This window comes from Rhipicephalus microplus, chromosome 3, assembly GCF_043290135.1.
Source record: "Rhipicephalus microplus isolate Deutch F79 chromosome 3, USDA_Rmic, whole genome shotgun sequence".
Classification (NCBI taxonomy): domain Eukaryota; kingdom Metazoa; phylum Arthropoda; class Arachnida; order Ixodida; family Ixodidae; genus Rhipicephalus; species Rhipicephalus microplus.
This window is the reverse complement of record NC_134702.1, coordinates 76353735-76381451: the sequence shown is the minus strand read 5'-3', so window position 1 is coordinate 76381451 and position 27717 is coordinate 76353735. Positions and strand designations below refer to the sequence as shown.

General features: G+C 45.6%; 1 protein-coding gene across 1 annotated transcript in view; it reads left to right on the top strand.

Moving 5' to 3' along the window:
* Positions 1 to 27717, top strand: part of LOC119186015 (uncharacterized) — a 76982-nt gene that overhangs the window by 33494 nt on the left and 15771 nt on the right. The window contains exons 8-12 of the mRNA XM_075888349.1: positions 963 to 1024; positions 5416 to 5490; positions 9418 to 9505; positions 24097 to 24173; positions 26855 to 26932. Of these exons, the coding sequence (XP_075744464.1) occupies positions 963 to 1024; positions 5416 to 5490; positions 9418 to 9505; positions 24097 to 24173; positions 26855 to 26932 (380 nt within the window). The remainder of the gene's footprint in view (positions 1 to 962; positions 1025 to 5415; positions 5491 to 9417; positions 9506 to 24096; positions 24174 to 26854; positions 26933 to 27717) is intronic.

Sequence of the window (27717 nt, the reverse complement as noted above, 5' to 3'; positions counted from 1 at the left end):
AGCAGCACCTTGGTTTTTTCTGCATTCAAAAAGTTTTTTAAACCGTGTTCCCGCACGCTCGGTGGAAGCAATAATGCGTGTCAAATCGAGTGCTGTGTCTGTTATAGCCCGTGCAACACCTGTAATATATATGCCATATCTCTGTCTTGTGGCAAGGCCTCATCGGGCAAACCGGGCACTGCATAAATGAGCGGCCTAGGGAACGCGCGCGAAAACTAAACAATGTTGGCAAAAGAGCACATTTTGTTGTTTCATCTTCATTCTTGCCATAGCTGGGATTCGTGATTTCGCGAGACGATGATTTTGGACAGAAGCAAAAATTGACACGCGTGGTCTGCCTTGTAAGTATATAAGAAAAAGTAAGCCGATTGCATTGGTGATATGTCTAGAGCTTTTTACCTATCCGAATATGAACGCAAGCCTAGGCATTTTCTGTAGAATTATGTTCTTTACGCATGCAACACGTCTTGTGGCGAAGGTACATGCAATAGCTGTGGTTGTGCATTTATATGTGTTGTTGCGACGAGATCAAAGTGGTTAGTAAATGCCAGTGCCCGTCTCTTTTATTCTTTGTGGTCCGCATTAGTTCACGCTAACTAAGCCGAACCGAACTTTGATGGAAACTATATGCTGAAATTTCAATGAAAACGACTAGGATGAAAAAAAAAAACAGATTATTTCTTTTACGCAAGGATATGCCCCCAACTCTAAAGAAAGAAAGCAGAAAAATGAAGGAATATATACACAATTCTGGAAACGTAAGATTAAAAAACAAATGAACAAAGTGACAGTGTGTTAAAAAAAAACGAAAGAAGGCAGCTTTCAAGTCTTCTTCGTCGGTATTTGTTATAAGCTATACCAAAATATAACGGCAAGTTTGGTGCGCTTGTTCATGCACTATACAATAACGGCTGCGTAACGAAGTAGCGAACACTATGGCAAACATGACTTTGCTATTTCAGACTTTACTACGTGGATTCATCCGAACGGATGCGTAGACGCAACAACAACAAGGAACGGAAGGGTGAGTGTTACTGCGACAATCATGTAGGCGAAAGACAGCGACAGAGTTTGTCAGTATGCCAAACCTGGACTACCTATACATCGCCACAGTGTGAATATTATTTTGTTTCTGAGGGCTGAAAGTTATACTAGCTCATCGGCGTTTACACTTCATTTCCTTCTATTCGTCCCGGAGTTCTCGTGTCGCAGGAGTTGCAAGGCCTCCCGTAGCTCCCGTGTATTAAAATGCAGACTCTGCATGAAAGCCAGTGGCGTCTTCTGATTGTTCAGTTAGCTCTGTCGCGTAGAAACAAACTAATAGATCACACCTCTGTTTTGTTTTTTTGTTTTATACTGCGCGAAGCTGCAAGTTTGATGAAGTCAGTAGTATGCTTACGCTTGCAATCTACACTGCCATATTACGCAGCTACCGCATAACTATTAGACATTTCTGAAGAGCACTTCTCCTATTTTCAGCCACGGGGACTCGACTGCAGCGACGTGGTGTTTTGGCTGCCATTGCTGCCACCTTGTGCATCTGTTGGCGAACGTTCATAGATATATCTATCTTTTGGCCTATGTGCAAGGAATGGAAAAAAGCTTTCCAGCTCGTATGATTGAAGAACTATTGTTATGTGCGCATTTGCACACCTCATTTTCTTCGACGATGGGTAGTGTCTGCTGAGCTACCTTGAAATCTCGAGCAGCACAATCAATGTTCGTGTTAGATTCGTATAGAGGCTATGAGCACATCTGGAACACTTGTCGTTACGATGGTCTCTAGTTTTACATTTCTTTGATTACGCACTTTTATTTTAATTTACACTTGGGCTGTCTTCCAATCACAAGATGTTAATTTTTCTTGGCGTATCTCGATTGAAATTATTTTGGCTGCGCTTTGAATATGAGGCTTTTCTTAATGAGATCCAATATTGTTTTGTTCCTTTATTTTGCATAAAACATTCCGCACAAGTGTCCAACTTTCGATGCATTGTTAATGTAATTGCACGGCGCGTTCTAAGCCACTCATTACGCTTATTTTCCCTGTATAGGACTATTCAGCTGAACCTCAGCGAAATTCAGAATTAAGAAATAATTGGCAGATAAATCAGGTTATGATGAACACGTTGACGTCGGTGACATCTTACGCAAAGGGCGACCTTATAATCAACATTTATTGTCTATTACTCGTGATATGAAATGCAAGACAGCGCAATAATGTTTCCTCGCTTTGTATTGCACTTGAACAGGCCATGGTTGCGGGATCGAATCCCGGCCGCGCCGGCCGCATTTTCGATGGTGGCGAAGATGCACGAGGCCCGTGTGCTGAGGATTAGGTGCACGTAAGAGAACCCCAGGTGGTCGAAATTTGCGGTGTCCTTCACTACGACGTCTCTCATAATCATATCGTGGTTTCGGGACGCTAAAACCCAACAGTTTTTGTTATATTTATGGAAAAGCTCAACTGTCTCTGGTTTTACGAAAAAAATGAATGTCAAAGTTTGACCGAAATAAAAAATTAACATATCCCGTCTCATTAAAACTGAAGAGTGGCCTATAAAATCTGTGACAAGATTTGATTAGTTATAAAGTATGATTGTCAAGCTGAAAATTAATGAATAAATCCAGAGAGGATCTGAGCGGCTTCATGTCTGACATTCAAAGTCAAGCGGCTGTAATAATTGAAAATGAAGCTACAGAGAGCATATGCAGAAGAGGCTTAATGTTACGTTTATTTCGGCTGTAAAAGAGCTCAGCTTTAGGTTCCTATTAAACGTAATAACTAACCTACTCTCTTACTTAACCGGCTTGGTTGCCTGTCATATCTGGTGATGAAATAGTTAGTTGTTTCCGGCTAGAGTGAATGACAGTGTTTATGATATCCACCACAACGGCAAAGAATCCCATGTAATACGAGAAGTGAGTCGAACAAAAGTGTCAGAACAAAATGACGAATAGCTGTCAGAACAAATTTGCCGAACTTCATTGAAATGCTATGCTGAATGTACCGAGTTCACATGCAACCTTCCATAATAATTAAGTGTTTTTCACGTCGGCAAAAACATCACATCTAATAATGTATCATGCATCAGCGCCGTAAATTGAAATTCTGATAGATTTTCCGCTTATTAATTATTAGCAAATACCGTTCAGTACAATTCACAGTTTTTGTAACAGGAAAGAAATGCGCATGTAGCCTATTACAAGGTGAAATAAAAATTGTGGTCATAGTGTCCCCAGAGAACATTTGAGTGATTGATATGTTTGGTTTAACGACGCAAAACTACTATATGATTATGACAGGCGCCGCAGTGGAGGGCTCCGGCAATTTCGACCACTTGGGGTTCTTTAACATGCACCAAAATCTGAGCACACGAGCGTACACAGGTTTACCTCCATCAAAAATGCAGCTGCCGCCACTAGACCACCGTGGCGGGGCGTTAATTCCTAGAGAAGAGAGATTCATACTGCAGTGTTCAGTAAAATGCACTTCTCATAGCTTTCGAGTATAACTTACCACCAAACTCATCATACTGCCCCCTGCCCACGCTTTGCTCACAATCGAACATGCTTCCCCAAGACAAAAACAAAAAAAAAGCTACAGTGTACAATAACAGTTCGAAAGCTTCCTAATTTAGAACAGGAACATTAAAACACAGCGAAAAACGACTCATGAAATTCACCTAGTTTGTACTAACTGCCACGATTTCATTGCGTAGCACCTTTGGTACTATAGAAAAAGTAGCTATAATAGAAAACTCAACAACAGAGATAGTTTGCATTAGTTAAAAAAAAAACATGTCTCATTTTACTCCGCAGATATGTTTGCCTTAGGGCCACCGATTTATTCAGTTTTTGTTGCTGCATTTGTTGTCTCGTGTCGACAATGTTCGTGGTCACGCTGGCTCTCAAGGATAGACGGTGTTCGTGAAACAGCGTGTCACCGTTCGGTTCGCTATAGGGGCAATCAGCGGGGAAGCGTCCCTGCAACGCTGCTGCGTGCGCTGACTTTAGGAGCGCTGTGACTTGGCGATTGCATAGCTTCAAGCCAATAATAAGGAGCACGAATCGATTGATCGATATGTGGCGTTTAACGCCACAAAATCACCATATGGTAATGAGAGACGCCGTAGTGGAGGGCTCCGGAAATTTCGACCACCTGGGGTTCTTTAACGTGCGCCCAAATCTGAGCACACGGGCCTACAACATTTCCGCCTCCATCGGAAATGCAGCCGCCGCAGCCGAAAATAAGGAGCACGAAAGAACAAACCTGACGGTTATGTAATACTGGAAAGGGTAACACGTCTATCGAATTGCAATGGAAAAGCACTCGGACGCACACGTGACTCAAACAGCTCTGCCCAACATGTGGCGTCGCATCACGGGCACTCACTGGAGTGAGGCGGACCGATAGGTTTCGTTGAGAAAGCACTCTTGCACTGAAATTAAGCGAAATGAAAGTGGCGTTAACCATGTTAACTTGTATGTGACATTTTCCACTTCTTCTATTTTCATTAAAAACTGTAGTATGAGAAAATTACAAAAGACGCACGAACAAGAGCAGTCCAGAATTAACGAAATTCTGTCTCAAAGGGACACTATAGTCCAATAAAAATTTACGTCAGAGTTAAAGCTCAAAGTACAATTACATATAAAACGAGAATATTATCTACAACAGTGCCCTACTAACCGAGAAAGTAGGGTAAATTCACAAGAACACAAGCGCCGCCGCAGAACATTTTTAAAATGATCCCGATGACATCAGAAGGGCCAGCTACAATTATTCACTAGTAATTGATCTAATTGCACTCAATAGAGATCCTTCTGTGCATCAAAAGACGCAATGAAATGCTGCTTGTTCGTTTCTGTTTGATTCACGAAAAAAAGAACAACCCGACATTACTATGCGGAATGACGCAGTGGTTCAAAATTAAATTTTTGCGTAGTTACACGGGACAGGTAGTACCATCTAGCGGGGCACAGCTGAAACAAAGGCGTCTGCAATCTCGAAGCCAATGGCATCAAATTGATCAATGGCCATCGTTGCTGCTGTGGCTCCCGTTGCTTTCGGTCGACTGCTACTAGCACTGTAAAGCCGGGCAACGTTGTGCACCGCAACAGTGACGTGTGTCGGTCTGTTCGGTCCGCTTCTAGAGGCGGGTAATTTGAAGAGCGCTAACTCGATGCGGAGCACTAAAACGTAATTTTATTTTATGATTGGCCCTTCCTTGGCCCAAAAAAGAACACTACAAGGTTTCTGGACTGCCATTTTAACAATCAACACCGACGTAATAGTTGACTTTCGTGTCCCTTTAAGCAATGCGCGCTGTAAACATCGGACAAACTTTAAATACTCAATATATTCTCTGGTCAGAACTCATTTTATGATACTCATTCAACCTTGGTTAACAGGTTCTATCTGTAAACTGTACCGATTCCTGCGAAAATGGCACAACACAAGAACTACCGAATGGAACACCTTGTCTGGTAAGAGCTTCCTTTCATGACATGATGCCCTGCCTGGAAAAACAATAAAATCTTGACATGATGGAGGTGAGCAGCTTGCTGAATGCTCGCCTTGGTGACAACCATGGTAAAGATGCAACAATTAGTCTCCAATCAGAGACGTAGATAAATAAGGGCAGAAATAAAACACGGCTTATTGATAGGCAGAACATAACTGTTCCAACGCAACAGTGACAGCAATGAGCTAGAATTTTATACTAAACAATTCAAGGAGCTCACTCCCTAATCATGCGACCGGCCTAAGTAAACAAAACACTGCAAAAGCAACACCGGCCACTGCAGCCAGCGAAACGAGAGAGAGAGCGAGAGAGCAACAGAGCAACAGAGCTTTATGATAAGTATCTCTGGCGGATATCTGGCGATGAAACACAACACGTACAAACGTATGAAGCATCTGGCAATGCCAAAAAAGATATGGTGCGCACGACCGGTGAGAGTATGCAGTTCTTCCCGGAGCCAGATAAAAGCCCTCGCACGCTTTCACTACAACATAGAACATACTACGTGCGGCTCTGTGTTATTATTTGAAAATGCACGCAACATCACGGTGGCACCGTCGGCGATGCTAGTGATGTGCACCTTGTCATCCACTTGTACCTTAGAGCACTTCTGCTAAAGCTAATGAATACTTCGCGGTGACTGAAAAAAATCGCGAGCTAAGATGTGTTCATTGAAGGGTTGTTATAATACATTATTGAGCAAGTTTCAACAAAGATTGAATAACAAAACAAGCCCATAGCTACTTTAGTAATGATTATGTTAAATTCGTCCAGCTGCTTAGCCAGCCACCACAGATGCTTGCCGGCGTTTTCTCAAAACGCCTGGCCTGTGCGGAAGGCGCAGCACAGTCACAGCGAAAGCTTAAAGAGCGGCCTTTCAGAGCCTTTTCTAAACACTCATTGGGTACCTACTTCAAGCACAATTGCTTGATGTGCACTAAGGCATTAATAAAACTTTTAGGGTAGTAGGCCGGCATTCGCTATGGTATTTTTGTCGTGGTATTTTTATCCTGAGAAGCGTGGTATCCGCCAAACTATCGCGATCAAATTCGGGCCATTTGTTCATGCAGTGGCTGACGACGATGGGGAATCATGCCTGAAGCGGGTATGCGCCACAGTTAACAGCTGAACAAAAACAAGATCTTGTATTGGGTTCAACCATTGGAACACCCACTCGTTACGCTATTCGCATTGTGCAACAACCGATTGTTCTTTCGCTGTTTAAAACACTTTATAAGTTCTAATAACGCAATTGCTTTCCCGCCATCCAGCCTTCCTAAGGCAAGTTTGCCAGCAAGTCCCAAGCAGCGGCGTAGCTCAGTGGTAGAATACTGGGCCAGCACCCAGCAGACTCTGGTTCGAGCCCCACTGTGTCATTAGTACTAAATTTTTCTTTCATTTCGCGTGTTGCGGTTACAGTCACCAGTGGTGGTGGCAGACAACCACGGTGCTGCGCGAGACCCAAGTTGTGAACTCATGACAACTTTCACCGTAATGAGAAAGCGGTCGTTAGTAAAAATTTATATGCCAATAAGACAACTGTAGTCTCCGTCTCCACGAAGTTTTAAGGGGCGAATATATTTAGGATGTGGTCGTTCCCTCATGTGTAGTAGTAGTAGTATTTAGCCACCTCTAATCTGTGAATTTACCAGTAGACCATGTGCTTAAGACGATTTCTGTTCTGTTTTGATTATGATAGGTTGAGGGCCATAGCGCCTCGGCAATGAAATATCCAGCTAAAATATCATGCCAATGCACAGTTTGCTTGCAGCAGTTCACACTGCCATAAACTGTTCACACGCATGCCTTTCTTTTCTACTGTCAGTACATGCACTAACACATTTCATATTTATCAATCCCTGGCTGCCTAACACAGGCCTTTATCCAGTCCGGTCTTCACTAAGAAGTCAGGAATATGTTCGCCTCCTTCTGAAGATGCATCTGAGGCCATGGTCCGAGTAATTTCTTTAATGTGAGGAGCCGTCTGTCCAAACTAGCTCATTTGTCCCTAAATTTTTCTCTTTGATTTGCGTATTTGACGCACTCCAAAAGATTATGGCGAACATCTTTTGCATGACCACAATGGCATTCCGGGGAGCTAGATCGATGCATTTTGTGCAGGAAGCTGTTTGTGTATGCTACTTCCAATCGAAGCCGATGGATTGATGTCTCTAAGTGTCATGGGAGATCTATCGCTATGAAGAAATTTCTGTGAGGATCAACTTCAAAAATGCTGATTCTTTTAATTTACGTTTATCAAATCACTTCTCTATTGAACAATGGTTAGCTCTGTGCGTTATTAAATGTGAAATATCCGCCCCAGACATAGAAATTGCGCAATTTCGTCCTTCGTCCAATGCTGTCTTGGTGAGGCTGTCAGCCTCTTAATTTTCCTTTATCCCAATGTGACTGGGTATCCATTGGAATTCCATGTTGTGACCCTGCGCTTAGGCATATGCCACAGTTTCTGCGATACATTGTGCTATTTCACCATTTTTGTAAGGCGATCTCACACTTCTGATTAGCTGAAGAGCAGGTTTGCTATCAGTGCATATCACCCATTTTCATAGCTCAGTATTGTCGCAGATAAGCTTAACTGCTTCAAAGATAGCCACCAATTCTGCTGTCGTCGATGAAGATTTGTGCGATAAATTGTACATCTTCTTTTCCTGAATTTCGGGTATAAATACCGCACGGGCTGACACTTCTTCAGTGCATGATCCATCTGTATATATCTTCGTTTTTTAATTATTGTGCATTATATGAAAATGATAAAGTACCATCTGTGCCGCAACTAGGGGCGCCATATTTGCTTTCTTCCGTATGCCATCTATTTGACTGCTAACGTTGAGAATCGACAGCGTCCAAGGTGGTTTTGAAGATTACCATTGTTTAAACCCTAGTACTACTGCTTGGAATGATGTCAGATTATCGTGTAGCCGCGTTGCCGTCCTTTGTGTTATTCCCCCAGTAAAAGGATGACTTCCATGTTGCGCGAAAATTTGAAATTAATTTCTACATGTTTCTTTAGCTCAGAGTAATGCCAAAGGTGGTTGTCGAGCCTCTGCATACCCTGAAACACTGGAAGTAGACCGTGGCAACTTTGCCAATTAAAAGTGCTTCTTGCCAATAAGAAGGGAGCAAGCTCCTTGCCAATAACAAGTGAAGTCTTCTTTTGGTGGAGGCTGCAGCCTCCACCGAAAGAAGACTTCACTTGCCTCTGCTACACAAATTTCCATGGAAGTCCGTGCAGCAGAGGCAGCGAGTAACTTACGCTGGGGTGTATCCACGAAATATGTAGGACTAATAGCGACTCTGTAGTACCACTCCATTTAGCTCTGCAGAGATGTCGGAGGATTCGAATGGCTTGATACACTTTTTCCTCAAGGGACTAGACATGAGGTGACCATGTCAGCCTCTGGTCTAAATCTATAAGTTTCTATGAGAACCTATGAGTTTTTACCGTTTGAATAGGCTGGTTTTGCAGAACTTGACAATTTCGTATAGTTGACAGACGGATGGACGGCCGGACAGGGGGGCGGGCGTACAGACAGACAGACAGGCAGGCAGGCAGGCAGGCAGGCAGGCAGGCAGGCAGGCAGGCAGGCAGGCAGGCAGGCAGGCAGGCAGGCAGGCAGGCAGAGATGCGGACAGATGGTCGATGACAGAGATACAGATGGAAGAACAAACGAACGCTTAGCTCCTCTCATTATCATTCACTCCATGGATATGCTCTTACTCTGATTCTTTTTTGCTCTGATGCAACGAACAATATTCATTGCCGTTAAACTTTGCACACAAGTAATTGAAACTTGAATGGCTTAAATAAGACATTGTTCAAAGGTGCTGCGTTGTTTGTCGCACCGCACCTTCGCTATTTCATTTGCAGCTCAATCATCAAAGGAAGGTACACGTTCCCACCGTCAGCGACCTTATCGTCGAGGGAATTTGCAAGAACGGTGAATGCATCATAACGCGTAAGTAAACCTGATTGACACCATATTTAGAACAGCATGATATCGGATGTCGGATATCGTACCGATAATGAATCGGGGATATCGTACCGCAAGAAGTCATTTTTTCTTTCTTCACATTTATATTACAATTTGGTCTAATACCTTTCACTATACTTTCCTTGGCATTATTGTCTCTTAGAAACTCGCTGGGTACCCTGTGCTGTGGGACCACGAAGTGTTTCTCTGCCGAACGTTGCTTATTTCGTTTGGTGTTTCATTTGTGAATTTACGCATTTTCCGAGGATCATCACTGTCCCGCGGGAAGCAATGGATCCAGACCCCACAGTACGCAGTCCGGACTTGGCATCGCCTTCGACGTCAACCTCAAGGATGCGCAACAGCCGGGAGGATGACAGCAGCAGCCGTCACATCACTGAACTGTACTCGGCGAGAAGTGAAGACAGCGATGACAATTTCATCTCTGCAGTGAAGCGTAAAGCTAAAAGGAGAATGTTCGGCGCGTCTTCGTCAGATAGCGCCTCTACATGAAGGCTGCGTGCAGTTCTAAACGCCATACCACGATTTTTGTTCCTGTCGACTATTTGATCAACCTGAAGAACATGAACAGTCAAGTGATATCGACACGTCTCGAAGCTATCGTGCAGAATGAGATAAATGATATTAGACTCAATCCACGGAAAAATATCTTGGCCATAGACATTGAGCAACCGGTTGCACTACATACCTTGCGAACGGTCACAAAGCTTGGAGGCCTTAATATTATTGCTTTCATTCCGCAGGATAGTGACACGACTACGGGCGTCATTTATGACGTTGATGTTTCCATACCAAACAGAGACCTTCATGTGCTGATAAAGCCAGCAACTGAGGCAACGGAATAATTGCAAGTGTGCCGGCTGGGCAAATCTTCTTGCATCAAGGTGACCTTCGGAGGTGATTGCATCTCATCACATGTAATGGTTGGTCACTTTCGTCACGTTGTCCGACCATACATCTCAAGGCTACTGCAGTGCCACAACTGTCCAAAACTGGGTCATGTTAGTGCTGTGTGTCATGTTAGTGCAAGCAGAGGCTTGCCAAGCAACTCTTCTAAGATGCAGCAACTGCAGCAGAAACCATAAGACCTCATCTAAGGACTGCCAAGTACTCAAGAAGAGGAGGAATATTCTGAGACAAATGGTGAAAGACAGATACTCACGAAAGGAAGTGGTAACGGTTGTTCAACGACGGCGTTCACGTCGATGGTGGTGCTAGAAGAAAAGAAATAGCAGACCTGTGCCGAATGCGCCTTCACTTACGCCGCCACCGTCTCCACCACCGCCGCCACGACCACAGCGACCTATCTCACCCCCGCCATCTGGTGGAGTACGTCGACAGGTGCCGAAATACACTGTGGTACAAAAGGAAACATCTGACTCTGACTGACCCGCTTCACCGTGGGTACACGTGTCTACGGAACCACAGTATCGACAGTGGACAACGGCTACGCCCCCAGCAGGCAGTCTATCCGCCCAAGAGCTACAAGATTTTTCGGTACTGAGGTGGTTCATCAGTGTTATCCGCACTCTCTTGGCTAGTCTACAGATTCCTTTCGCTAGATTCGCTCTCCAAGTCTTGGACACACAAGAGCAGATTTTGCCGGCATTCAGTAACAACATGGCGCACCATAGATCAAATCAGCCTTTCCGATAAAAAGTGAAGCGTGCTTCCCTAATTCAGTGGAACGCCAGACGTCCGCAGTCAGGAATACCTGAGTTTAGACAGTTCATTTTCGAGAATAAGGTTCCCTTAATCGTCATTTGTGAACCTATTTTTTAAAAATACCTCGACTTTTGGGCTACGTATCATTCGATTCTTCATCGTGCATTGAACGAAGTCAAGTGGCTGTGTGCATCCGTAAAGAACTCACTTATGTTAGCCAAAAAGTAGAGTGTCACAATGGAAATCACTGCGTGTGTCTATAAGTTAAAAAGAAGGAGTTGTCGTTTACGCTGATAGGTGCATATATAGCGCCGTCACGTTGACTGGATCAACAGATACTAAATGATATTTGCAACGACTCCAGCACCTTAGATATTTATGGGTGACTTCAACGCCCATCATCCACTGTGGGGAAGCATAAGGACAAATCGACAAGGCACGAACCTAATTGATCTCGCATCAGAGCACAGGCTTGAGGTGCTGAATGACGGCAGCCCTACTTATCTACGTGGAGTAGCTTATAGCAGTTGCCTGTACTTGACATTAGTGTCGCATAGTATTATCACGAAAGTCCAATCTTTAACAGATATTGAAACCCACGGCAGTGACCATATCCCCGCGTACGTGACAGTCAGAGGTCTGGACGATTCTCTTTCCCCTAGACACTCAAGTCTTATTGACTGGGGACAGTATCAGATATCATTGGAGAGAAAGTTATGCACGAACCGCCGTAATCCAGTGAAGAAGTGATTTGTTGTGCGATCGAGACTTCCACGAAGATATGTTCGAAAGAATCGAGACGCATGGCACTTGACCAAGAGTTGGAGCAACTTCGAGCTGTACGCCGGCGTGCATAAAGACGATACAGACATACGAAATTTATCTATGACCTAAGAGAATCCAGACGCCGTCAGAAGAAAATTAAGTGCTGAAAGCACAAACTTCAGTAACAACGATAGAAGAGTTTTTGTGACTCGCTAGACCCTCGAAAGCCTTTGTCTCACATATGGAGACTCTTTGAGGCATTCACTCGCATCCGCAGCAGCATAATCCCTTCGCTGCTCTGGCGCTACATTAACGTCATTCACAGCTTGATATTTCTGGTGAATTTTGTGCAAAGATCGCCGGCGACATCTTTATACGGATTCACCTATCACTACAGGACGTTCCAGTCACACAAGATCAGCAAATGGAGGTTGTATTCACTACTGAAGAACATGCAGCATTGAACACATGCAGGCGCTCATCGTCAACAGGTCTGGATGGAGTGACCTATGCTGCCCTACGTCACCTTAGCCCGAAGGCACAACGCTGTCTCCTGCACATTTTCAATGTCTTAACACGATGAAATGGTGTCTGATGAGGGGAAGTACAGTCACCTGGTGCCTTTGTTGAAGCTCGGAAACTCTCCATTGGATCTGACATCATACCGGCCTATAGCACTAGCAAGCTGCGTCCGCAAGGTCATGGAGAGGATGTTGTTTACACGCATGAAATGGTGCCTGGAAGATTATAACATCTATCCTCATGTTATGACTTGCTTTCGACGAGGTTGGTCTTCAATCGATAGTGTCATTGATTTAGTGACCTCTGTTTAGCAACAAAAAGCTAATAAGTGGCGGCCGGTAGCTTTGTTCTTAGAGGTGAAAGGGGCCTATGACAACGGGACCCATGAGGCTGTTCTCAATGCCCTCGAAGCACCCGAACTTAGAAGTCGTGTCTTTCAATGGGTTAGAAGCTACCTCATAAAGAGATCCATGTTCGTTCTAACTGAAGATGGGTCTACGAATAAGCATTTCACAAGTCATGTGGTGTCATAAGGCGGCGTTGTGAGTCCGACTCTTTTTAACCTGGTTATTGTGGGGCTCACTGAAATGCTGCCACGGACGGCCTATATATCTCTCTGCACTGATGATATCAGTATTTTGGCGTCCGGCGTGACAAGGCCTCAAGTGCGCGCAACGATACAGAAGGCGGCAACAATGACACCGGAATACCTTCGCCAGCAAGATTTGACTATCGCTACAGAAAAATGTGCAGCGGTGGTGCTTACACGTAAACCGATGGCATTCCGATGGCAGATCAAACGCATATAGACAGTCATATAATTTTAGGTGTCATTGTAGATCGTGGCCTCATTTGGAGACTACATGTCGCATACCTGAAGAAAGAGCTCATCAGCATTCGGAATGCAATCAGGTTCGTTGCCGGAAAATCTTGGCGCCCATCCGTGCACTTCATGCTGCAGCTTTATACAGCCCTTTTTTTCGGACTTCTCCGGTACAGCCTTTCTGCTCTGTTCAACACGTGAAAGACCAACATCCGTGCACTACAGAACGTACAAGCCCAATCACTTCGGACATGTCTTGGTCTTGCAAGATGCTCATCGACAGTGGCAACTATTGTTATCACACAAGAACAGCCGGTCATAACGCATATCAATGTCGAGAATCTGAGAGCGCACTTTAAGCATTTATCACGAATTCCTTCACATCATTAAGCGTGTTTGACAGCGCGGAGGCCCCATTCTTCGTTCTGCGGTATTGTGACGAAACATAAGGACATATTACCGCCTGGCTTCAAACTTGTGATGCGTCCAGCAGCTGTGTTATGGAGTCTCCATCAACCTGACGTGCGCTTATCGGTTCCTGGAATCGTTAAGAAAGCTCGCATGTCACAGCTAGCCCTGAAGCAGTTTACTTTGCGTCTGTTGGACGAAAGCTACTTTGACCGCATACATGTTAACACCGATGGCTTCACTAATTCGAACAGCTCTACATTAGCAGTGGTTGTTCCACCTGGTAGTGTGTTGCTACAATAAAAGTTTTCTCACACCGCGACGTCGACGGCAGCAGAGCTCTCAGTGCTTCACGGTGCAGTCAAGTACATTCTTCGGCAGCAACCTAATCAATGGGCACTCTTTTGTGACTCGAGGTCAGCCTTACAGACACTACAGTTTGTTATGCAGCGCGGGTAACACGAACAATCAGTATATCAGACAAGGCACGACTACCACGAGGTGCTTGAGGAAGGTCACGATATTGTATTTCGATGGTTGCCGATTCATTGCGGAATAGTCGGCAATGACAATGCGGATGAAGCTGATTGATCAGCTCCTGACCAAGACCTGCACACGCGCATACCACTCTTGAGAACTGACTCTTCAAGGCGACTACAATCACTTGCTCGCTGTATAACCCTCTCACAATAGATTACGCTGGGTTACTCCAGCAAGTGCCTGTATTCGATCAACCTTAACTTGCAACTTCGTTTCTCCTCTGGGCTCCCATGATGCGCTAAAACTTTACTGTGTCGCATAAGGTTGGGCTGGCATTTACAAATGTGTACTCTCGTCTCCTTGGAATGGCGAGTACTTTGGCATGCAACATCTGCGCCTGCGAGGAAACGCTTGCGCACATTCTGTGCCACTGTCCAGCATACCATTCCGAACGACGTATTAAGAAGGTCAAGCTCTGTCAGCTGGATTCACGGTCGCTTACAGAAAAGAAGATCCTGGGACCTAAATAAAGTTTTTTCATTCCATTCCATCCTGGGACCTTGGCCGACGGTTTCACATACGCGCGAAGCCACGAAAGCCCTCTTGTACTTCTTAAGGAGCACCAGACTTCACGAGTGCTTGTGAAAGAACAGTGCGAGATCGTGCTGTGTAGTTTCGAGCTGACCAATCATCCTTCTTTTTCTTACTTCTCTGTTTTCTCTTTCTTTTCTCTTATTTTCTCCTTCCCCCTTCCCAAGTGTAGGGTAGCTAACCGAGCCAAGCTTGGTGAACCTCCCGGCTTTTCCTTTCTATTTATCTGTCTCATTGTCTGTTAGATCACATTAATATTGTGTCAAACACGACAAAACGAGCCCATAAGTATACATTTCATACCATATATATATATATATATATATATATATATATATATATATATATATATATATATATATATATTAGAATGAGGACATACCAACAATTCGACTAAGGAAGGTATAGGGGATGTTAGTAGAATTTTCGTAATGTGATATGTATTGTGAATAAAGAAAATTGGACGAAAAAGATAATTTAATGTGGGCAGGAAGGAAACCGGTGACCTTCGCATGACGCGTCTGATGCTCTGCCAACTGAGCTGCCATGAAGGCTATCCACCTGTCTACTTATATTCTGGAATGAGGCCAGTTTGGAAGACATTCATGGGTTCACAATGAATTTTATACGAACTTTCGCACCAAACCTGGACGACCTGCTCGAAGGACGAAATGATTCAAAGCATAATCATGATGTCGTCCACAACCATCCGGCGTTTGGTATACTTGACTGGACAGCTGAACAGTTGATTTTTCCTTCAAATGCCTAATTGCTGAGTGATTCAATTCAGAAGTTTTTGACGTCACAACGGCTTATGGTTCCAGTCCAAATTGTGACATTTCGGCTTCGCCGTCAACCTTTAGTTTGGACTGTAGCATTACAGCTCACCAGTGGCTTGAAGAATTCGAGCGCGCCCAAGGTCTGGTGTTATGGACCCTATATACTCTCCTCGCCGTAGCGCGTGGCAAGCTCCATGGCCCTGCTGCAAATTGCAGGAGCGTGGCAAGAAAAACAATTTAGACAAGGGGGACATTTGAATATCACGTTCAAGAGCGAATTTGGGTACCCACTTACGCTTTTGCAGTGGCAGCTCATAATCACCAGACACTTCAAATAACTCAGTGAGGGCCTGGTTGACTACTACTTGGCAAAAGTACGCGTAATTTCAAGATCACATCAAGTTTACACATGAAAGTGACTTGGAAGGAAAAGGGAAGAAATAAGCGCGGTACCGTTACTGTCTCTCTCTAGGACATCTCCCCAATAGCGCTTGGAAAATGGGGAATAGAATTGAAAGGGACAGGAAAAAAAAAAGAGGCCACATAAGAGTTAATATTAAAAAGTATTTAATCTGCCTGACGTACGTGCGCAAGAACACCCCCGCGCCTCACGCAGTAGACCAAGAAGACCACTGAGAGAGCCGTGGGAAAAACAAAATGCCCATTCTATGCTGCCAAGAGTAAACAAGATTCGTGCGTTCCCCAAAGTGACACATTCTCAACTCATTGAATATGTTTACATAGTGTATAGGATGCACACTTGGCAATAATTATCGCTACACTACGACCACCAACTGTGCGCAGGTTTCTTGTCATTGCCACCCAACTCGACCGAACTATAGATCATCTCTCAATTTCCCCAAGTCAACCACCCATTGCAGCTAGAACATCAACGTCACGAGTGCCTATCATTTCTGTGCAGCAGATTGATAATAATGTTACGGGTAACTTATTTAATAAATTAAATACGATGCACCCTGCTCGGTGAACAAGATGGCGACAGTTCATCAACAACAAGCCACCAACGCCGTCTTTCTCTTTCTTGCAGACACGCTGTGCCGGCTGTTGCGTATCATATCTCCCCGGCGGTAGAAGCACCGTCTCGGTGCTTGAGCAACTTGGATGTGGTAGAAGGAGTATAATAAGGCTTGAGTCGAGCTATGTGCCCGATGACACTCGAAGGTGACGATGATGATGTTGAATCGGCTGGAACGATCTCGTATGTAACGTCAGTCACATGGCGAACAACGCAGTATGGTCCAGTGTAGCGTGACAGCAGTTTTTCAGAAAGCCCTACACGCCGAGTGGGGGACCAGAGGAGGACAAGGGAACCCGGTAAAAAGTGCACGTTTTGATGATGGGAATCGTAGAGCTGTCTTTGGTGCTCCTGTGAGGCCTGCAGGCGGCTGCGGGCGAGTTGGCGTGCGTGGTCGGCTCGCGCGATGGCTTCGCCGGCATACTCAGTGACTGACGTGATGAATTATATGCGAACGTCACAAATGGCAAATGAACGTCCCAGTCCTGGTGGTTGGCCACTACGTATTTAGAAAGCAGTTCGGTTATGGTGCGGTTGAGGTGCTCCGTAAGACATTTCGTTTGCGGATGGTATGAAGTGGCAAACTTGTGCTTGGCAGAGCAAGAGCGCAGGATTTCATCAACGACAGCTGATAGGCAGGTCCGGCCCCAGTCAGTGAGAAGGTTACGTGGAGCTCCGTGTACTAAAATAATATATACCAGAAAGTCCGTCACATCGGTTGCGCAACTCGTCGGAAGTGCTCGTGTGATAGCGTACCATGTCGCATAGACGCATAGTCAGTGGCGACAGCGATCCATTTGTTGCCTGAGCTGGAGATCGGGAATGGGCCAAGCAGGTCGAGGCCAACTCGAAAAAAAGGTTCAATGGGAATGTCAATCGGCTGAAGGAATCCAGCTGGTAGGGAAGATGGCTTTTTGCAGCGCTGGCAGGGCTGACAAGCGGTGACGTAGCGTCGAACAGAGTGGCCAAGACCAGGCCAAAAGAAACGACGACGTACACGGTCCTATGTGCGACAGACGCCCAAGTAGCCCGCCAAAGGAGCGTCATGAAGTTGGTTGAGAACAGTCGTACGAAGATGTGCTGGTATGACGGGGAGCAAGTCATGGCCATATGGATCGAGGTTACGGCGATACAGGATGCCGTCTTTTACCAGGAACATTTGTAGAGATGCGTCGCGAGGCATTGACTCAAGCTTGTCAATGATGGTTTGCAGGGAAGCATCCAGGCGTTGTTCGTGGCCAAGGTTGAGTAGCTGTGTCACAGACTGAAGGTCTGTAAAGGTGTCAGTATGGGCAGCCTCTTCCACAGGGTAGCGTGATAAACAATCAGCATCTTGATGTGACCGCCCTGTTTTGTACGTTACGGTGAACGTGTATTCTTGTAATCGTAGGGACCAACGAGCGAGGCGTCCTGTGGGATTCTTGATTGAGGCCAGCCAGCAGAGCGCGTGGTGGTCAGTGACTACCCGGAATGGACGCCCGTATAAGTATGCGCGAAACTTGGCGACTGCCCACACAAGAGCGAGACACTCATGTTCCGCGATTGAATAGTTGCTCTCGGCTGTAGATAGCAGGCGGCTTGCATATGCTATAACACGGTCATGTCCGCGTTGATGTTGCATTAGCATTGCCCCAATGCCATGCCCACTAGCGTCAGTGCGAACCTCGGTTGGAGCTGGTGGATCAAAATGGGCTAAAATTGGCGGTGTTGTAAGGAGCGTCGTGAGCTGGGAAAAAGATGCGGCTTGATCAGTGCCCCAGAAAAACGGGGTGTCCCTCTTCAGGAGGTTTGTGAGCAGGCGTACAATGATGGCGAAGTCCTTAACGAACCGTCGAAAGTAGGAGCACAAGCCCACAAAACTGCGAACGTCCTTTGTTGACATCGGAACAGGAAAGCCCGTGACGGCGCGAATTTTCTCGGGATCCGGGCGGACTCCTACGGCATCGACGATGTGGCCAAGTACGGTTATTTGACGACGAGCAAAGTGACATTTCGACGAGTTCAGTTGAAGTCCGGCTCAACGAAAAACTTCAATAATCGCCGATAAATGCTTGAGATGGGAGTGGAATGTGGACGAGAAAATGATAACGTCGTCTAAATAACATAAGCAGGTTCACCATTTAAACCCTTGGAGCAATGAGTCCATCATTTTTCCGAATGTGGCCGGCGCATTACAGAGACCAAAGGACATAACTTTCAAGTGATAAAGCCCGTCAGGAGTAACGAATGCGGTCTTCTCACGGTCCATCTCATCCACAGCGATCTGCCAATAGCCAGATCGAAGGTCGATAGTGGAAAAATACGTAGAACCGTAAAGGCAGTCTAAGGCATCGTCGATTCTAGGCAACGGATAAACATCTTTCTTCGTATTTTTTAGAGATGCTTATAATCTACACGAAAGCGCCATGTTCCATCTTTCTGATCAGGACGACAGGAGAAGCCCAGGGGCTACAAGAGGGTTCAATTATGTCTTTTGCAAGCTTCTTTTCGACTTCCTGTTGTATGACTGTGCGCTTGGACGCGGAAACACGGTATGGACGTCGGTGAATGGGACTCGCGTCACCAGTATTGATGCAATGAGTAACAACACTCGTTCGGCTTAAAGCCATGCTGGCGAAGTCGAAAATGTCACTATAGGACTCCAGGACATGACGAGGGGCTTCGGCTTGATCAGGAGCGACGTCTGATGGTACCATGTGGTCAACGTTGACGCCCGATGAACGTGATAGAGTTGGCTCATTGTCTGAGGTGCAGCAATCATCCACTCTGAAGGGTTCAACCGTATGGTCTTGTAGAGCAGTAATTTCAGCAAGGGAGATACCTTGTCGAAGAATTTGGGCAGTGAGGGCAAAATTGACAATAGGAAGGCATGTGCGGTTTTCAACGATTGTCAAAAAGGGTGTGCGGAACAGCGACGCCATGCGTAAACATCACGGCATGAATTGGTGCCACCATGTAATCGCCGTCAGGTACAGGTGGTGTAGAGAAGATGTCAATATGTGTGATACAGTTAGGCGGAAGGCGTGCGAAATCAATGCAGCAAAGGCGACTTTGGGGTGGGTTGTTCAGATCAGAAAGAAGAGGCATTTCAAGGTCAAGACAGCCGGCTGAACAATCTATAAGGGCCGAGTGAGAGGTTAGAAAATCCATGCCTAGAATTACTTCATGAGGGCGATTTTCTATAACGGTGAAAATAACAGCAGTGCTTCTATCGGCGATAGTCACATGGGCAGAGCACACGCCAATAATCGCGGCAGTTCCCCCGTCGGCGACTCGAACGGCTCGGTTCAAGGCGGGTGTGACAAATTTCTTTAGGCGGCGACGAAGAGCAGCACTCACTATGGACACATGCACGCCGGTATCGATCAACGCGCGCACAGGTACATTGTCTAAAGTAACGTTCAACAGACTCCGGGTGGTCAGTAATGTTACACGAGGGTTTCTTGCAGAGGTCGTCGTCAATGCAGCTTCCCCTCCAGAAGCTGCACTGCCTAGTTTTCCGGTCGGAGGCGCTGCGAATAGGTCGGAGAGGCAGGACGGCGCTGTGGGGGCGAACGAGATTGACGGCGAGCAGGGGATGGTGAGCGGGCGTAGCGAGGTCTCGTCAGAGGTGCGGCAGAATCAGAGGATGTGGTCGGCATAGGGGAATCAAAATCAAATGTTGAGGACGACTGGTGGTCAGAAGTGGCCTGGGTAGGAGGCCCATAGCGTGCCGGCGGAGCCCAGTGATTGCGGCAGTGGCGAGCAATATGACCGACACGTCGGCAGTTGAAGCATATGGGCTTGTCGTCCAGTGTACGCCATTCGGACAAATTGCGCTGTCGAGAGTAGTTGGAACTCAATCGAGGAGCGGAGGGACGACGATAAAAAGGCTCGGCAGAGTAGACTGGTTGAATGGGGTGTAGGCCGACGTTCGATAATTCTTGACTAACGACGGCTTGTATCAGTGAGATAGTGGTCGGTGAAGGATCAGGCGTTGGAAATGGAGTAGCTACTGGTTGGGCTGCCTTGACCTCACGACGAATGATGCGGGTGAAGTTGTCACATCGGGGAACTGGGCGGACGGAGTCATCACAAGAGGAAGTAGCAGCTGTGTTCGGCAGGCGCGTGATGCCGTGGGTGACAGGCTTTAGCCTGTTCTAGACGGCGGCATTCTGTCAGGATTGTGTCGATGCTCGTGACGGTATTAAAAACCAGCAGGTTGAAGGCATCGTCAGCAATGCCTTTGAGGACGTGATTAACTTTTTCTTCTTCTGACATGCGCTGGTTGACCTTGCTACAAAGCGCCAAGACGTCAAGAATGTATGAGACGTACGATTCAGTAGACGTCTGGGCGCGAGTGGCGAGAGTCTTCTTGGCAGCGAGCTGACAACCAGATGAATCGCCGAAAAGATCACGAATCTTCAATTTGAAAAGATCCCAGCTTGTGATTTCGGCTTCGTTGGTTTCGAACCATGTCCGCGGCGTGCCGTCGAGGTAGAACACAACATTGGCGAGCATGAGCGTGGGATCCCAGCGGTGGGTATCACTGACTCGCTCGTACCGGTGCAGCCAGGAGTCGACGTCGATGGTGCCGTCAGCGGAAAAAGTTCCAGGATCCCGCAGGGGTGGCAGGGTGACGTAGGTTGTCGACTCGGATCGAGAGACCGGTGGAGATGAGGCACTGGCAGTTGAAGTAGCCGAGGAGTCCCCGGTGTTGCAATTGCTGCGCGTCTCCATCGAGGTACGGGAGTCGTCCACCTCCACCAATAACGTTACGGGTAAGTTATTTAATAAATTAAATACGATGCACCGTGCTCGGTGAACAAGATGGCGACAGTTCATCAACAACCGGCCACCAACGTTGTCTTTCTCTTTCTTGCAGATAGGCTGTGCCGGCTGTTGCGTATGAATATGAATGACACATCTTCACCATTCGATCAGGCTTCGTTATAAGTCTGATGTAGCATTTCCTCGTCACCATCGGAAAAGGAAGACAGACGTTGCTCTGCAATGAGCTCCACAAACGGCGCACGTGCTTAAAGGCCTGGGGATGACGACATCTCCAGACTGGTCATCTTACATACAAGTGCCCTCGATTCATATGCAAGGCTCAGTGGCAGCAAATGTGTCTTCCTTCTATGGCCTGCTTTCAAGCTCCATAGCCACTCTAATAGCCATTTTTGTTTTGTGCCGTAATTCCAGCCGTCATTATACTTATAGGCCATGCTGATGCCTTTCCAGAGAGTGGTTCCAAACACACAGTGCTATCGCTGAGTGTTGTCGGATCTGCGACCTTGTTATCATAGTCTAAGTCTCCCATATCTGTTGTAGGCGGTGGTTCCGTCATGCCAGTCGGTGCATTGTGTACTCGCATCACTGTGCGATCTATTTTGGCACTGCTTGAGGTTCTAGTTCTGGCTAGGAACCTGTGCCTTTGATACTGCGAGAGGATGGGTTTGAAACTACTCGCATTGATCTTATGTTCGGGTCAGGTTATATAACAAAAGTTCACCATCCCAGCATGGGTGTTGTTATGCGATGATCAAAGAAGGCGCTACCATAAATGATCTATGTTGTTGTGTTGTCTAGTAGCACAACGTCTCCTTTTACTCAAGCTGACTTCTACAGGCTCGTCAGTTTTTGTCATTGCCGTAAAAAACCCAACCCCCCTCGTAATCAGTTGAACGGAATAACGATTTGCTTGAGGTGAACAAGCCACATGAGCTGAAGCCAGCATCACTTTGCACGAAGGTTGCTACGTTGGACATGCCTTAGCTTCCTTTTGCTAACAACCATTCACTGCAAGAAATGTTATTACAGTTAACCACATCTTGCACCGGCCTATTGAGTGGTTTACCACAAATGATGACAATTTAAGGCTTTGCAAAGGGATTGGGCACTCCACCGACCTTTTGCCAGGTGTATTACTACACGCACGTCAACCGTGTAGATATGGCAAAGAAGATTGTGATTTAATTGCACGCTAATATAAAGTGTTTAATGCAAAAGGCTCAGTCAACAAGACGGCACAGCTGGATCCCGGGCTTTTCCAGACAGCCAGCCAGCCGCTTCAGGCCAATTAATTGCAAACAAAGAAGCAACAAGACGCCAAGGCAAGCATGCACTCAGCTGCATGGGGACGTGCCAGTTCCATGGACGAGATTCGACAGTGTTTCAGTCATTAGTTTGAGTACTTCCGAGGTAAAAGCTTGCAGAAAATAAACCCAACAATAAGCACCAAGCCGCCAAGCTAGCTGCTAAGCCAAACCAGAATAAGCAACACAAGCCGAGTTGAGGAAGCCTAGCTGCTGCATGCGAGCCGCCCGAAAGCGGAAAAGGCATCACAGGAGGCAGCTACCTTCTGCCCTGCCAACCACGTCACCTACAGTAAGCATGAACTGACTAAGTCATTAAGTCGTCAGCTGATGCAGATGCATAGGTCAAGGTTAAAAAAGAGCTGGAGGTTGTTCGTGCACTGAAGATGAAAGCAGAATAGGTGAAGCACCTTAGGGAGTGTGATCTGTGTCATGCGAAAGGGGCTCAGGAAGCGTAAATATCACCGAGCTTTGGGCAAGAACAGATCAAGGTCAGAGCAGAATATATTTCGATGGAGACATCGCCGAAACGGTGTGAAAATATACGGGGAGGGAAGTGAGATTCAAGTACTAAGCGCGTTAAACAACGTCCACATGGAACACCAGCAGAAACCTTGGAACGAGATCAAAACGCGCAAACAGGCCAAGCTTCGAAGCAAGAAAAATTGCCTCAAGAAGAAATAAAACACTGTTCCAGGATTTGATGAAAATGTGGATGTTATTGCGGCTGCAACACTATGAGACATCCAAAAGTAAGAAAACGGGGGGGGGGGGAGGGGGGCGTCATATCAGAAGATCAAAAACTCATCAGGAATTTTACAGAAAAGAGGAGTTGGATGTGAGCCTGCACGAAATATGGCAGCCTTGTGCTACATGTTGAGTTAGTCATGACACTGTTTCGTAGTAGTTCTTAGGCGCGTGCGTGCACCATGGCTGTGTTGATGACCTAACTGCTGGTTATTAAAGTAATTTTCGTTATATCATATCCCTCTCTATTGGACCAAGTCCTCACAATATATGTTTTTTGAAGCTTCACATAACAGATGCGATGTTATGTCGGTCATTGAAATTGAGGCCTTTTAAGAGCTTCTAATTTTACTATTCAGGGCACATGTTTTATACAGTGATCGAGATAATGAGTTTTCTACAGATTCTGTCACAACGGAAAGTGTATGTTAAAAGCATGTGGCCGAAACTAACAAATCATGCGAGTTTTTCCTTTCAGATTGTCTTAAACATGAAGAAGGGAATAGAATTCCTTGCTGTTTGGCTAACATAGAGCGTGACATTAACTTTGCGACTCTCAATAGCCAGTCTGAAGGCCACAGGAATATTGTTTCGCGCACTGACTGAAAATACATTGCTACGTACCAAGGCTAACGTGATTTCATGTTTTTTTTGTTCTACAGCACCTGCTATTCCAGTGGTGATGATTAACATACCTGAAGAGGGATGCGAAAATTTTGTCTCTTCAGTTAGCTATACTGTAAGTGTGCGTGTTCGTAACCTAGACCGCGTTATGTGAAGTGACCTGCTAGAAACAAGATGTACATTTTCTTTCGAAATGGAACGAAGAGCTAGATGTTTCTACAATATGGTTTGCGGTGTCAGTAGGCCTTCTATGGTTGAGGCAAGCAACGCGGAATTGACTTTGCACTTAATGGAATTCGCAAGTCTTTATAGTGTGGGTTAAGAAATTATTTTCCCTAGACGGATTCGAGTTTTAACATTTATATCAATATTTAGGTATAACAGTGTCGTATTTTGTCGCCATTGAAAAGCGAGAGCTTAGATAATGAGTCAAACCCATGTCCTCAAACGTAGTGGCGAAAAACGTTACTTCATGTTGTCAACAGTAGGTCAAATATGGACAGCGGTGTGCCTCTAATTATTCAAATCATACGAAAAAAACATTTAGGTTCTCTGTATTGATTTGAAGAATTCACGTGTCTGATCTGCCTTTTTCTGTCTTGTTATAACACGTCGAGACATCGATAAGTTGATGCGTGCGATTTCACCATAGCGTGACAAGCGCACTTTAAGGTGAGAGTTTTAGATGCTTCAGCAAGCGCTAAGATGGACCGTCGACAGCACCGGCGTCAACGCAAGTGATGCGAAGATATTCACCACGTGATTAAGTCATCATGACGCCGCTATGATGCCACGCCACGCCTTATCACAGAATGTCGTCACTTCATAATGTCGCCGTTTCGTGAAAGCTGGGCCGATCACAGAGGTAATCCAGAACAGGTGTAGCGCAGAATGCTTGCCACATCTTAAATCCTGGAGGACAAAGAAAACCACGTTTGTTGCGGAAATATCATGAAATGGGTGGAAGAGGACAAATACATCGAATGAGAAGAAGACGAGAATGGATTTCGTTTTCGGGTCGTATTGAGTGCATGCGTGTGATACCCTGTGTGCTTTTAGTGCGAATCAGCTTAGGGACTCGGGCTGTCATGCTGCCGTCGTCTCATGTCGGCAGGTATAACACAGGAGAGACCACGTATAGCATAGACACTTATGGCACATCCATGTCTAGCAAGTGGGTGGCAAAGGGAAGTTTGTTAGAATGAATGATGCGAGGGTGACGAGGAGGAAATAGGATGTCATCATACGCTGTCGTCTGGTGTCTCCACTTGGCATCACGCACGAAAAACAATATGCAGCAAGGGGGCAAGAGGGAAGTGAGGCTGAGAAGGAGGTGTAAGCGTAAGGAGGATTGAAAGAAAAAAAGGTGGAGGGTAAAGCACGGCGCAGTAATGTATGGCGTTCCGCAGAAAACGCATATCGCATTGATTGGGAAAGAGAAGTGAGAATGAGGACGCAAAAAAGGGCAGGGTGAAACATAGCATACTTATGGCGTTAAGCAGGCAGAACTACGTATAACACAGTCACCGTATGACCATATATAAATAAGCAAGGTGGCGGGAAAGGGTAGTGAAGATGAGAAGAAAGGGAGTATGCTGTCATCTCCAGTCACATTGGAGTTACGCACGCAAAACTGTCTATAACACAGTCAGCTACTACAAGGGTGTTGTAAAAGTAGGAGAGAACGAGGAAGAGGGTAAGAAGGAATGAAGAGACTAAAGGAAAGCATAGACATATATCAAGCCTTAATCAAAACCACGGATAGCAAATGCATGTATAGTAAGTTATATTAAGGGCACGCGATACGGAAGTGAGTGCGAGGAGAAGGGGAGAGGGCAGAGCATAGCATAGTGTAACATAGCAATTGGCCGAAATACGAAATGAGGGTGAGAAGAAGTGATGCGAGAGGGAGAAGCGGAGACGACTCCATTGCATCACAAATTACGGTTCCCTTTCCCGCCTTGAGGGCCTAACTCACCACCTATTGGGAACTCCACCGCGTGCTTGCTAGTCAACGCAAACTTGACTGAAGGAACCCAGATTCTTTAGTGACGTCCACAGGCCTTGGTGCCCTGTTTACTTCAGCTTTGGGGAGTCCTCCCAAGCGAATTCAGAGTTCACCTAATAGTGTCTCATAGACGAAACTCCAAGACAAGTTCTTCGAGTTCGACGCTGGAGGACAGGCGAATGACTGCTTCACACTTGCTACAGCTTGCACGTACAGTGCAACTGCGTATTTCTTTGTTGTCTGTCCTCATATTGGGCTGATTTGTGCGACAAACATGGTTCAACAAATGTAGGTGTGTGTGTGTGTGAGAGAGAGAGAGATGACACAGTTATTTTCGGAAGTCATGCCTAGGTGTATGCTCAAGGGAGAGGTTTGTTGGGGCTCCTTGACAACAATGAGTTTGTGCGAAGGATGGCGGTCCATGAAGAGGCTAATTTGCCTAGGTTTGTAACTCAGGCCGGCCATCGTAATCCTGTTCCCACGTGACTCGACTCTATAACTTCATTTGCATTGCATAGTCAATGAACTAGATCGGACAGGGTTTTCCGAATGAGAGGGTAACTAGGTGTGCTATATTCTTCAATAATAAGAAGAAATGATATCTACAACAAAACATTTATCTAGCACCTGCACTCTATTTCTGACACTACAGGTTACACAGCGGGCAGTATGATCCTAGTTTTTACGGAGCACGCGATCTTCTTAAAATACTCTCAGCAGGTTTAAAGAAGTGCTCGATATTATTTTCAGAGTAAGTGTAGGTTTCATGTGCGGTTTTCATCTTCCAGGAAAAGGTCGACACCACATGCTCCCTTTTCTGTCCTGGCAAGAAAACAAAAACTTTGAAAAGAGGAACTGAGTGCGCAGTAAGTTTATCAGTATTCGGGGCCATGGTAAAACGTCATATGTGGGTTATAACACAAACAAAAAAGTTGTAAAAAGAATCAACATATGGTAGAGCTTACTCTTAGGTGGAGTAACATATCGCCAGCTTCATGGCAATAGAATCGATGTCAGCGTAATCGCTCATACCCGGAGAACTTAATTTATCGGCAACGTCTAATAAAAATCTTTCAGTGTAATTCAATTCAGTTCAATTTTATTTGCAACATACACATACCTCATTGAAGGCTGCCTTCACAAGAAGTCTTTAAGCGTACTGCTTCACATAGGCGGAAAAAATAATTGACGGTAGTTACAATTCATTTGTATTGATACTGAATGAAAATACGCGAAGTCACAGCGATAAACACATAAACCTATAGTACGATAAATATATTAATACATCATATGCAAGGTGTGAAAATTGATATCACTGCAGATATCTTTTCTCAAGTTTCACTTGATTTGTTCATAATTCTCATGCTATCACAAAACCGAGCGCGTCACATTTGAGCAGACTAATAAATCATAATTTAATAGACATAATGATTTCACCGTTTTCTGCCGCAAAGAAAAATAGCAAAAGAAATTGTGTGTGGCAAAAGGAGAGGCCAGGAGTTAATGAGCTTCCGTATGCATTGTGTGATCGAAATAACAAAACTTTTTATTAAGAAGATTTAGGTGCCGCTTATTAGCTCTGAAAGATGCCTTTCAGATGCGTGACCTTGTAGTCGACGATATAACAAAATTGACATATAACGTAAGACTT